Here is a 12,781-nt window from a genome sequence, read left to right as displayed (position 1 = left end):
GGCCCAGACTTTGACAGTATCTTCACAATTTCAGCATGGCATCTTTTTCAAAAATCTTATAATCACATGCATTCTTCTTTTATAGAAGACAGAGAAGTGCTATAGTCAATAAAGTATAATGAGTCTAATTAGGATAACTTGGAATGTAATATGACATATATTTCCAGTATAACGTTGCATGTTTTATATTTTGATCATTTGTTGACAGCACACCACAAATGTTCCTTTGTATTGGTTTATTCTGCATCTGAGATCTTTAAATGTGGATTTATCTGGTACAGATTGTGGAAAACCACACCGGGAGATGAGGATGAACCCCAAAGCCATTACTGCTCCACAGATGTTTGGTCGGCTGGATGTGGCCACAAGTGATTGGACTGATGGAATATTTTCTACCCTTTGGAGGAAAACATTGAAAGCCAAAAAAGGTAGAATATGAACTACAAGTATCATTCATTTTTAACACGAGCTTCTAAATAACATATTGGGTGGCTGGAGAGAATTCGCAAAGCAATAGTCTTCTTCATATCATATGGTTGCCAAGACAAAGTATATCACTGTGATACTGGTAAATGTTGAAATAATGACATTATTGATTAGTGTCTTTAAGGCTCCTTTTAAAAGTATTCTTTTAAAAATATATTTTGATATAAGAAAATAGGTGGAAAATTTTCTTAAGGAAAATTGATAGCATTGAATTTTTATCACAAGTATTTTCACTGAATATTTTTCAAGTGCTAAATTTTATTTAAGTGTAGCCTATTTTTTTAAACAATTTCCATATAAGATTTCAGGAGAAAAAGATCTTTGAGTAAAAAGTTTCATTTATCAAAACTGAAATCTACAATGAACCAGCAAATTATTCTGTATGGATGGACATGTATCAGGTTCTTTAAGCAAACATATTAAGATCTAGTGTGTTAGTTGGCGTTGTCTCTCACTGATATGTTCTCAAACAGCTCACATGGAAGGGGTGCCATCAGCTCTCCTCTCATTGTGTTTTCTCACTCTGAGTGAGCAGAGCAAAGCCAAGGTGAGCACAGTGGCAAGGGAAGGAGAGGCCTCGCACACTTCCTGGACTCACCTGTGGGTGGGTAGCCACGTCCTGCTGGTAACTGGTTAAAATAGCATCCGTGAGGTTCTCATTTAAGGAAGGAAGTGGATTGACTGAACATCAATTGTCAACGTGAAAGAAAAATGCCTCATTTTTGAAGTTGTCTCCTAAGCAGTTGTTTTACTAGAAAGAAATCAAATTTTGTTCCTGATTTGATCCAGAAATCCAGTGAATGGAAATCCAAATGGATTTTTTTTTCCCTTTTTCCCTAAAAAGGTGGCAGATGCTTTTTCTTTCAAAGGGACTTGTGGTTGGATCATCATTTCACTTCCATTTCTGGTTGAGTGAGCTTGGTTAGGATTCTCAAAGCATTGTACTGGAAATAGAATATTTACCGTAGTTTCATAGCAAAGAAAAATTGGGTGTGGTGCTGGTGGATGAGAGAAGAAGCTGGTAGTTAGGAAGAAAAAGATTATTATGAAGTCAAATTCCTACATCTACTGTCATAGCCTTGTGCATTCTGCTGTGTTTGCCATTTTCTCTACCTTCATTTATGTGCTTAAGTAACTCCTCTCAGGTTTTGTCCCTTGTCTCCTGAAATCATACTACGACGGACTTTCTAGATTTCTGGTTTGTCAAACACAGACTGCCAATTCTTGGCTAGTCTTGCTCTCAGTACCTCTGTCAGAGTTGATCACTCCCTTTCCAGAACCTTCCTCACTTGGCTCTAGAGATTCTTTATCTTGCTTGTTCCTCTCCGACCTCCATGTATTGAGAGATCTGGATGAGAGAGAAGTCAACCACAAAGAATTTATGAGAAATTTGGATGTTTCATTGCCTTGGGCCTCCTGTATTTATGCATTTTATTTAGAAGAAATTGACTGAGTCTCATAGCTTTAGATGTTTTATCTAAACTGCAGCCTTCCATAGTTTAATCTCCAGCCCTGATCTCTTCCTGGAACCCCCAACCCAACAACCCTCCTGGGACTTCTGAGACATTATCAAGTGCAAGCAGAATTGATTCCACAGCTCTGTCTCCCTTGGCCCATCCACCTTGTGCATTACAAACCTACATACATGCACCTCACCTGCCCTCATATTGCTAGTTAGATTCAACTTCTGTTCCTGGAACATAGTCACTTGCCTTAGTTCCTTTGGGCTGTTACAGCACAATCGTGTTATACCATAGAGCAGAGAGACTATAGACAATAGACACTTATTTCTCCCAGTTCTGAAGGCTACACATCTGATAGTAGGGTGCCAGAAAGGCTGTGTTCTGAGAAGAGCCTTCTTCCTGGTAGGCAGACTACTAGCTTCATATCCTCACATAGATGAGGGGTAAGGAATCTCTTTCTTGTAAAAGAGAACTGTTCTTTTTCTTTTTAAATGTTCTCTTTTTAATTTTTAATTTTTTTGTTTTCTAAAGTTGGAATAGAATATGCATACAAGTACATGTATAATATTATATATGTATATATGCATTAAATGTAAATATGTTTTATACAATATTATATAGTGCAAACACACACACACACACACACACACACACACACACATATATACACACACATATACTTTCTGGATCAGTTTAGGATGTCATTAAGTCTAACTTGAACCTATAGTTCAGAATGCATGTGCCTCATTTTATTTGTTTATTTATTTATTTATTTTGGTGTGTGCCTTTCCTGGGGCTTGAATTCAGACCCTCTGACTGCTGTCCCTGAGTTGTTGAGCCACAATTCCACTTCTGGACCTTATGGTGGCTCACTGGAGATAAAAGTCTTCAGAAATTTTCTTCAGGGCTTCAAACTTTGATACTTAGATCTCAGTTCCTGAGTAGCTAGGATTACAGGTGTGAACCACCAGCATCTAGTGCGTGTGCCTCTTTTAATTACTGCTAGACCCTAACTCATATGGAACAAAAGGGTCCTGGATCACTGGCCTTTTCAACAAGAAGTCTTACCATTTTGTCAGAGAACTTCAAAGCCCATTAAAAATTACCAGCCTTAGTCTTACAGATCCTTGCTTCGTCCTCAAATCCTGAGAACTTTACCTACATTCTTCTTAGTCATTCCGATGAAAGAGCACTGTTCTTATTCTTGAAGGCTCCTCTACCACTTATCTCCCAAAATCCTGATTCCATCACCTTGGAATTAGAATTTCCACATATAAACTCCAAAGGGCAAAACATTTCAATACATTGCATGACTCCAAGCTTGTTTTTGTCTCTGGGTCTTTGCACTCTTTATTTCCAGGCTGGAACATCCTACTTCTGTATCTTTCCATCACTTTGTTCTCTGTGTGAAATTTTTTACGGATCCTCTTCCAATAATGCTTGATACCTGCAACCTACTTGATCTGTGTCATCTGTCTCTCTGCCTATTTGTTTTGCTCTTTATCTCTTACAGCACAGGTTCTCTAAAGGCAGAGGATTACTTTGTTTACTATAGTAGTTCCAGATTCTAGAACAATACAGACATACAGAAGCTGCTGAATGAATGTTTGTCCAGTGAACAAATGACTTTTTTGAGTTGACTGTGGCTCTTATACAAGTTCTATATGAAGACCTTCAGAAGTCCCATATGTGGAAGCAATTATTTAGATCAACCTTTTCCTGAAAGCCAGTAAAAACTACATTCAGTTCTAGCACTTCTTCAAACCCAATAGCTATGCCCATATGCATAACTGTTTATGTTTGTTTCCCCCTTTGGTGTCTCAGGGGAGCATATCTGGATAGTTCTCGATGGTCCAGTGGATGCCATCTGGATTGAGAATCTGAATTCTGTTTTGGATGATAATAAAACGCTAACCCTTGCCAATGGGGATCGGATTCCCATGGCCCCAAACTGCAAGATCGTTTTTGAACCTCACAACATTGACAATGCTTCTCCTGCTACCGTCTCCAGAAATGGAATGGTTTTCATGAGCTCTTCTGTCCTTGACTGGAGTCCCATTCTTGAGGTAGACAGAACCCTTTTCTTGTGTGATTATGAAAAGAAAAAAAAAACAAAGCATATCTTTTCACAGTCTTTGAGTGTGTGCCCCAGAGTTATCTGTGTCAGGCAGTGCAATGGCTTTTTTTTTTTTGCTAATCTTTATGGAAGACCCTTGGATGCAATGGGACATTCAGACTTGGATTGCACCTTGCAGCTCTCTGTTCCTCTTCTGATCATGTTAACACTGTAATTTCCAGTAACTGCCTGGCCCACGTGAGACTCAATAATCCTGCCAAAGTATGTCTGAGGACTGAATAAGTAAAATTGAATTTGATCACTTTGGGGATTCATGGTAGTTTTAAAAGGTATTTGTTCACATAAAGTTTGGGACTAGCCATCCTAAGATAATAACATGAAGTTGATTTGTTAAAATTGTATATAAGGAACTTTTATGAGCTTCAGTAGTCATAATATTAGCTTTAAATTTGCACTTGGATATAATATTTGAGACAATATCTCCAATTCATGATCAAGTATGTATTATTACTACCAATATATTAAAGCATTTTAGATTAAAAAGGAATGCCTTGTATGCTAACATATTTTTACTAAATCAATACTATAATGTAACAGGATTTTTGGTCATAGTTGATTAGATTTATTATCTTTTTATACATTCATATTTTGAAAATATTTTGCTTGCAAGTTTCCCAGTTTAATTAAGGTAGATGTTCATTTTATTTTTCCATCACATTTTATTCTCTTATTTCATTGTGGATATATCCTAACTTTTATTAATGCCTCGCCAGAAGTCATACAACTATGAGTTGCAAAAAGGTCTAGGTTGGGAAACATAAGAAGTAGTTTAGGGGAGGATCAATCCTATAGGAAAATGATACTGACATAATTCAATCTATCACTACAAACTTTTCTAAAGATTTAATATTTCAAAACTAAATTATCCCTCCACTAAAGAAAATAAAGACCCTAGCTTTCTGAAGTAATCATCAACCACAGTCTTTAGAAATATAGATGATTTGGTCACATCCTGATTCTCTTAAACTAGAATTTCTGGGAAGACCCAGGAGTCCTCTCATGGAGATACACCACAACAGACTTTTCATACAGCTGTGCTTGGTAATTATAGATACAATAAACTCCAGGTGGAATGGATTTACGTGAGTCTTCCAAAGGATTTCAGTTTCACAAAGATTTGTGCGAAATAGTTTTACATTAGTAGGGAATACATAAGAGTTTTTTCTTTATTATGTAAACTTTGATTACCTTCTGTCTGGATTGAAGCTGAATGGGACCTTTTATATAAGTGCAATGTATATCTGATAAAAGTTTATCTGCCTTTAAATAATGCAGTTTCCTTTGGACATGAATAGACAGAAGCAAAGCTCACCAAGAGACAGATTGGAAATGGTAGACAGGGCAAGGCAGCTCTGAGAGAGTTATTAGAAAGGCAGACTCGTTGAGATAGAGGTGGGAGATGAGAGTGGTATTCCGTTGGCTGTAGGAGGCCAAGAAGGCAGGTGAATGTCCCTTTTTTCAGTCCTGTTCACTCTAAGCTATTAGTATATTTTGTTGAAGTAGAATAGGGCAAATTCGTGAATTAAATAATAATTCAGAGTTAACATTTGAGGATCCCTATTGAGTGGAGGGATGAGTTAATCTCTTGCCAAGAGAATTTGCCTCACTTTAGGAAATGGATATGTTAAATAACATTTTGTTATGAAGTCCAAGTATTTTCTTTTTTTTTTTGCCATGTACTTCCTTAACAAAGTGTTTCCCAAATGACCAAATTCTTTATTTTCCTGAGTACTCTGATTTTTTTTCTATGATGTCTGTTGATTAAATTAGAAAAATGAAAAGAAACTCCGGATTGTGGTCGTTTTTTGTATCCCATTTAAAGGAGTTGGGTGTGGCTTTCATCTCCTTCAGTTACTGCTATCTGGTTGTCTACTCCTTTTCTTCTAGTATGTTTTAATGAAGAGTTGTAGACTTGTTCAGCATTTGGCTTCATAACCTCAGTCTATGTGTTGCGTAGCCAACTGTACTTAGAGATGTGGAGGTCAGAATCCTTGGGTTTGTTTTCTGGCCTGTTTACCTTCAGCAGTGGTGGGATGCTGATGGGTTACTGAACCTATTTGGACCTCAGTTTCCTCATCTGTAAAAAATAAATAATAATAATAATAATAGTAATAGTTCTATTTCATATAATTGCTTTCAAGAGTTAAATGAAATAATATGTCAATGCATCTATATAGCCAGGCCTTCTGTATCTTAAGTGCAGCATCACCATTTCTTATTATTATTTAATGACAACTGATAGTTTTAAAAATACGTTTTTTACTCAAATGGTCATTTTCCTGTTAATAGGTTTAATTAATGCACTTGTCTGTGACCTCATAGGGTTTTCTTAAGAAACGTCCTCCTCAAGAGGCTGAAATTCTGCGCCAGCTGTACACCGAGTCTTTCCCGGACCTGTATCACTTCAGTATTCAGAACCTAGAATACAAGATGGAGCTTCTGGAGGCCTTCATCGTCACCCAGAGCATCAACATGCTTCAGGGCCTCATCCCTGCAAAGGTCAACACTTTGCTCTGAGAAATCCCTTCCCACTGAGTTACACTCTGAGTTACACTATATTGATAGGTATATGTGTATCTATGATTTTTTTTTTTTTTGCTTTCACAAAGCAATGTGGGAATTAATTGCTGGTTAACAAAATCACCTAGTTTATCTAAAAAACCCAACCCAACCCATCAGCTGTATTCAATTCTCTGCTCTGTCTGGGCTGGGGGAAAGCTACCTTTCCTTTCTTTTCCTTTCCTTCCCTTGGGCCCAGTTTTGGTTATAGAGCAGAAGTAATTAACAGAGGAGTGTGTTGTGTCCTCAGGAGCAGGGCGGCGAGGTGGGGCCCGAGCACCTGGGCAGGCTGTTCGTCTTCGCGCTGATGTGGAGCCTGGGCGCGGCGCTGGAGCTGGAGGGCCGCGGGCGGCTGGAGCTCTGGCTGCGCGCCCGGGAGGCGCGTGCGCTGCCCCTGCCGCCCTCGCGCGGCCCCGGGGACTCCATGTTCGACTACTACGTGACCCCCGAAGGTGAGCGGCCTACCTTGGCAACGTGTCCAACAAATCCTACAAAAGACTTTGCAAACTATTTTAAAGTGGGAAAGACAATGCCTGGCGCAAACTTAAACTGGAAATGTCCGCGTGCCACGAAAGGTCATGGTTCTTTTGAGAAAAGATGTACTTGGCCTTCCAATGCATGCTCTCCTCCTTTTCTGAATGCTGAATATATATGTGCACACACACACACACACACACACACACACACACACACACACACATGTTGTATGCTAAACATTTGGTTGGTGAGGTAAGGTAAGTGGGAAAAAAGATCTAATTAGATCCATTTCAGCTATCCAATTCAATGCAAGTGGCAGTGTATGTGAAGATTACAGTCCGAAGTATATTTCTTACCAAATATGGTGTCTGTGTCTGTGTATCTATCTATCTATCTATTTCTTTACCTCTTTTTAATTTTTTTCTGTATCTCTTTATATGCTTTTGAGTACTTCTGTGTGCATACCCAAACATAAAGCAATATATGTATATATGATGTACTGCATACGTACAGTTATGTAGTATTTATGTGCATGCATATCTCTGTCTCCCACAATCTCTATTATCTCTCTGTCTGTGTCTCTATCTCTGTCTCTACAATATGTCTTATCCTAGAAGCTTTCACTTAATAAAACGCTTATGAGATCTGACAATAAAAATGTCCACTGATTTTTAGGCACATGCTACTCCCACTCAGTTCTGTTATTTTTATGCACATTATGTCTATCTCTATATCTATTTATCATCTATGTCTATCTCTGTATCGATCTATCTATCTATCTATCTATAAACTATCTCAACTATCTATCTACCTATCTACTTCTAAATATTTCTGGTTAACTGTCGCTTTGGAATAACACCTTGAGAAACATTGACCAAGCTAACTCATGTATAAATCCATCAACATGCCATTAATGTCTCCAGTTTTGATGATTTTTATCATATGGGGAGTATTCTCATGAGCTATAAAAGTCATCAGCTCATTACAAGGAATTGTGAACTACTGAGCAGAAACAGTGCATGATCTTTGCTCTCCAGGGAACTGGCTGCACTGGAGCGCATGCACCCCAGAATATGTGTACCCTGCCCAGGCCTCTCCTGAATACAGCTCCATCCTGGTGCCCAATGTGGACAATGTGAGGACTGACTTTCTAATCAACACCATTGCTAAGCAAGGCAAGGTATGGCCTGTTCCTCTTATTTAAAGAAAGAATATTTGGAAAAGCTGCTTGAAAATAGACAATATTCTTCATTCTTCATTTACTTTAGAATAATTTCTATTACTGATTGGAATATATGAAAAAAAGTGACTTGATGAGTATATTCCTTTTGTCATTTCCAGGGACAATATCAATGTTCAATAAGCCTGATTCATAATGATTACTCATGTAATAGTTGAAAGGTTATCGTTTGACTTACTCCTTAAAATTAAATAAAAAAATGATCTAGTTTGCTAGGATTACCAAGACCAGTATGGGCACCTAAAGCAAAGCCTCACTAGCTGAAGAATTCTTTTTCTCACAGTTCTGGAGGCTGAAAGTCCAGCCTGAAGATGTTTTCAGGGTTGGCTTCTTCAGTGGCCCTGTTTTGTGGCTTGTAAATGAAACCTCTCTGTGTCTTCCTGTGGCTTTCTTCTGTTTGTATGCATCTCTGGTGTTTCCTCTTTCTGTAAGGACCCCAGTTATGCTGGGGTCCACATTTTACCAGTCTGCTGTTCAGGAGACCTCTCTTCAAATGCAGTCACTTTTGGGGATTCCTGGTTTTCAATCTTCTACATATGAAGTACTGAGTGTGCCATACTGTGTAACCCACAGCATTCGTTTTGTTTCATTTTGTTCTCAATTGTTTTATTTTAGGCTGTACTGTTGATTGGGGAACAGGGAACAGCCAAAACGGTCATAATTAAAGGATTTATGTCAAAATATGATCCTGAAAGTCACATGATCAAGAGTCTCAACTTTTCTTCTGCCACTACCCCGTTGATGTTCCAGGTACTACCTCCTCAGTATTGTGTATTGAACCGAAATTAAGCATTAAACTTTGGAGTCTGAGACCTCTGTTTTTCTACTTGTGTCCACTGAGCTTCATTTGAGCTTTAGCAGCCATGAGATAACCCATAGATTGTCTTTCTTTATCTCTATTTTTCAATGCAGCAGATCTCTTTTTAGTTTAATTGTCTACTCTTAAATTATGGAGATCACAAGAGTTTATATAATGTGCTATAGACCAAGATTCTATTGAAAAGCTTTGGGTAGGAACGCTTATGAACATGCAGATATCCAAAACTGGAAGAAATGTCATTTGGGCCATAATATGCTTTTTTATGGATATAACTATTTTTCTAGCCTTTAGATTAGGGTCTTTGTGTTATTTTTGATGACTTTTTCCTCCCTTTTTGGTGCAGATAATAAGGCTTGAACTCAGGGCCTGAGTGCTCTCTCTTAGCTTTTTGGTTTAAGTCACACCTCCACTTCCAGCTTTTTGCTAGTTAACTGGAGATAAATGTCTCAGGGACTTTTCTATCCAGCCTGGCTTCAAACTGATTTTCAGACCTCAGCTTTCTTAGTAACTAGGATTACAGGTATGAGCCATCAACTCATGGCTGATGACTCTATTAAAGTGAAGGATGTAGATATATATATAAAGTAATGCCTTGCACATCTCTTCCTATTTCTTCATGTCCTGGTCCTTCTCTACATAATCTACTGCTCTGTGATTCTACTCCTGGTTTACTACCGTGGAAGAATCCTGAGCTACTCTTGGTTTAAGTCTAATTTTCTTCTACACTAGATTTTTTTCCCTCTTCCAATCTCTTATTTCCTGAGTTACTCATTTCCCTTTTTGCTCCTGATTTAACATTTCACTGTAGTTCCTATGATGAATTAGATCCATTACACAAAGGTAATAGAATCTTAGAATCTTAGCTGAGAAAAATATATCATATGATGTCATATCATATATCATATCATATCACATCATATCATATATCATAGTGATAGCAAAAGAAATCCAACCCTTTGCATTGCTTTCATCAGTAATACTTCCGGCCTTACCAGGTTTGTAGTGACTGATTCTTTTTCTCCAGGTCCCAAATCGTGCCAAACTTTACTGAAACTGAGGAGGAAATTCTAAATGTTAATTTATGCCTCCATCATTTGCAAAGTCTCTTATTTTTATTAGATTATTAATAAATTATCAAAATATGCCCCATAAAGCACACCTAGAAGGGAAATATTTAGGAAAATCCAAACTCATAAAAATACTGCCTTTGATGGACTTTGCTCTTCTTATTGAAATGAAAATATCAGCAGAGTGGAAGTTGTTGAGAGAGGCTAAATCATGACTTTTTATCACTTAATTGAATTGATGACAGCAGAGTGCCAATAAACTAAGACCATTGATTACATTTCTAAACAAGGTTGTCAGCTTCATTAAACATCTCTGTTGGAGTTGGACTCTTCAATATTGTCTTGCCTTCTATCAAACAAATCCCATTTATACAATGTCTTGTGGGAAAGTCTGGATAAAAGGTCAATGTTAAATTGTAGAGACTCAGCATTGGTATTTTTGTGCTTGGGGAATTGCACATTAAATTATCCTACACTGGCAAGATGCTTACGTTATCATAATTTATTTGTACTGGTGATATAGGAATTCAGAAACCTTATAATAAATTTCTGGAAGTAACACAATAGTGAAGTACAACAATTAGAAGAACAAGAAAGCAGGTTTTGGACACATAACAAAAACACCTATTTTTTTTTTTTTTTTTGGTTGGTCGTGGGGCCTGAACTCTGGGCTTGGGTGCTGTCCCTCAGCTCTTCAGCTCAAGGCTAGTGCTCTACCACTTAAGCCACAATACCCACTTCCAGCTTTTTCTGCTTATGTGGTGCTGAGGAATCCAACCTAGGGCCTCATGCATACAAGGCGAGCACTCTACCACTGAGCCACCTTCCCAGCCCACACCTATTATTTTTTTAGAGTCCCCTTTTCTGACTCACAACTTCTTTAGGCAGTTCCCTCCCTTCCTTTGGGGTTAAAAGATATGTATCACTGCTTTTTCTCAGTCCAGAAACATCTAAGGATCACCTACTCAGTTTATTGATTGAATCTGCTTAACTGTTGAGCACCAAGGCTTTCTATTAAGCAAGACTCATTAATTTTAGAAAGCTTTCAATTAGCCAAACTGCCAGAATTAACTTTCTCACTATAATTTTCAGCCATGCATACTGGACAGGGTGGAAGGAGCAGAGCCTTTGTCTCTGTTTCCTAATTATCTGGAGACCAACCGAAATGAAACTGTAGAGGAGGAAGAAGATACTGCCTGTCCCTTCTTCTCCATCATGGCATCTACCCAGCCCTCCCTGCTGCCATGGCTTAACAGGCTGTTCCACCAGGCTTCCCTTGTTCTTAACCAGGTGTTGGTTTTACATCGTTCATTGGTGGAGTGATATGTCTCTGTTTGCCTAGGGTAGTCACTGTCTTACTTCCACTGTATTAAGTAACTGGTTTATAATAGCTTCTACTAGTATCCAAAGGGTCTAGTTTGACCAAAAATTCTATCACTGTGCAAAGGGAAAAGAAGAAAGTGAAAGTTAGTCAAGAGAAAGGAAGTTCTTTGTCTTTTCTCTCCTTCCCACTCTTCTCCCTTTTCTCCCTAACTTCTTTTCTCTGGCTTTAGTTATTTTTCATAAAGGGTCTTGCATTTTTGCCTAGAGCTAACCTAGGACTTTGATCCTCCTACCTATGCACCTGTGTAACTGGAGAAAACAGGTGTAACTCATCACACTTGGCTTCATTTGTTGAGATAGGAGTCTTGGTAGTTTTTTTTTTGGGGGTCCAGTTGTGGGGCCTGAACTCTGGACCTGGGTGCTGTCCCTCAGCTCTTCAGCTCAAGGCTAGTGCTCTACCACTTGAGCTACAGCGCAACTTCCGGCTTTTTTCTTTTTGCTTATATCGTGCTGAGGAATCAAACCCAGGGCCTCAGGCATGCAAGGCAAGCGCTCTACCACTGAGCCACCTTCCCATCCCGAGTCTTGGTAGTTTTTTTTTTTTTAACCTGGCTTGGCTTAGAACCATAATTCTCTCCATCTCTTCCTCCAAGTACTACCTAGGATTATAGACCAGAATCTACATGCCGGGCTGCTTAAGAGAATTTCTTTTTCACTTGAATGAACAGTTTTAGTAAATTAAGCCATTCACAATTATGAATTTAACTGTCAGCAACTTTTGTGTGTGTGTTAAAATTTTTTCTCCAAATTTTATCTATTTGTCCTTAAGTAGTTGTGAAAAGAGTTGTTATCTAACAAAACAGTTCATGAATATAATATATCTTGATCAATGTTACCCCTTTCAACATTCTCACTCATCCCTTGTAATACACACTTTCCCTCACTTTTCTTAATTTTGTAGGATATATTGAATTCTTGACTTCATTCACCCCACCTTTTCCTCTTCATTTGTCTACCCTTCTCCCGTTGGCCCTGCCCCCCCCTTCAAGTACCTGCTTCCTGCAGTTTATTATGTTGAACTTTGACTTTGCCTTTCTAAGGAATTACATTATTTGAGATCTCCTTTGAATCTACCACATTGCAGTTAATACATTTGTGTACACTTGCATACCACCCAACATATTTACTTATAAGCTTATAAGTTCAATC

General features: G+C 38.3%; 1 protein-coding gene across 1 annotated transcript in view; it reads left to right on the top strand.

Annotated features, from left to right (window-relative positions):
• Positions 1 to 12,781, top strand: part of Dnah5 (dynein axonemal heavy chain 5) — a 211,410-nt gene that overhangs the window by 107,842 nt on the left and 90,787 nt on the right. Inside the window, exons 42-47 of the mRNA XM_070042196.1 lie at positions 282 to 428; positions 3,774 to 4,015; positions 6,409 to 6,585; positions 6,896 to 7,097; positions 8,160 to 8,302; positions 8,978 to 9,112. Of these exons, the coding sequence (XP_069898297.1) occupies positions 282 to 428; positions 3,774 to 4,015; positions 6,409 to 6,585; positions 6,896 to 7,097; positions 8,160 to 8,302; positions 8,978 to 9,112 (1,046 nt within the window). The remainder of the gene's footprint in view (positions 1 to 281; positions 429 to 3,773; positions 4,016 to 6,408; positions 6,586 to 6,895; positions 7,098 to 8,159; positions 8,303 to 8,977; positions 9,113 to 12,781) is intronic.

The sequence above is a fragment of the Dipodomys merriami genome, unplaced genomic scaffold, assembly GCF_024711535.1.
Source record: "Dipodomys merriami isolate MVZ:Mamm:240054 unplaced genomic scaffold, mDipMer1.0.p SCAF_32, whole genome shotgun sequence".
Taxonomy (NCBI): domain Eukaryota; kingdom Metazoa; phylum Chordata; class Mammalia; order Rodentia; family Heteromyidae; genus Dipodomys; species Dipodomys merriami.
Note: the sequence above shows the minus strand (reverse complement) of the source record. Positions and strands in the feature narration are given on the sequence as shown.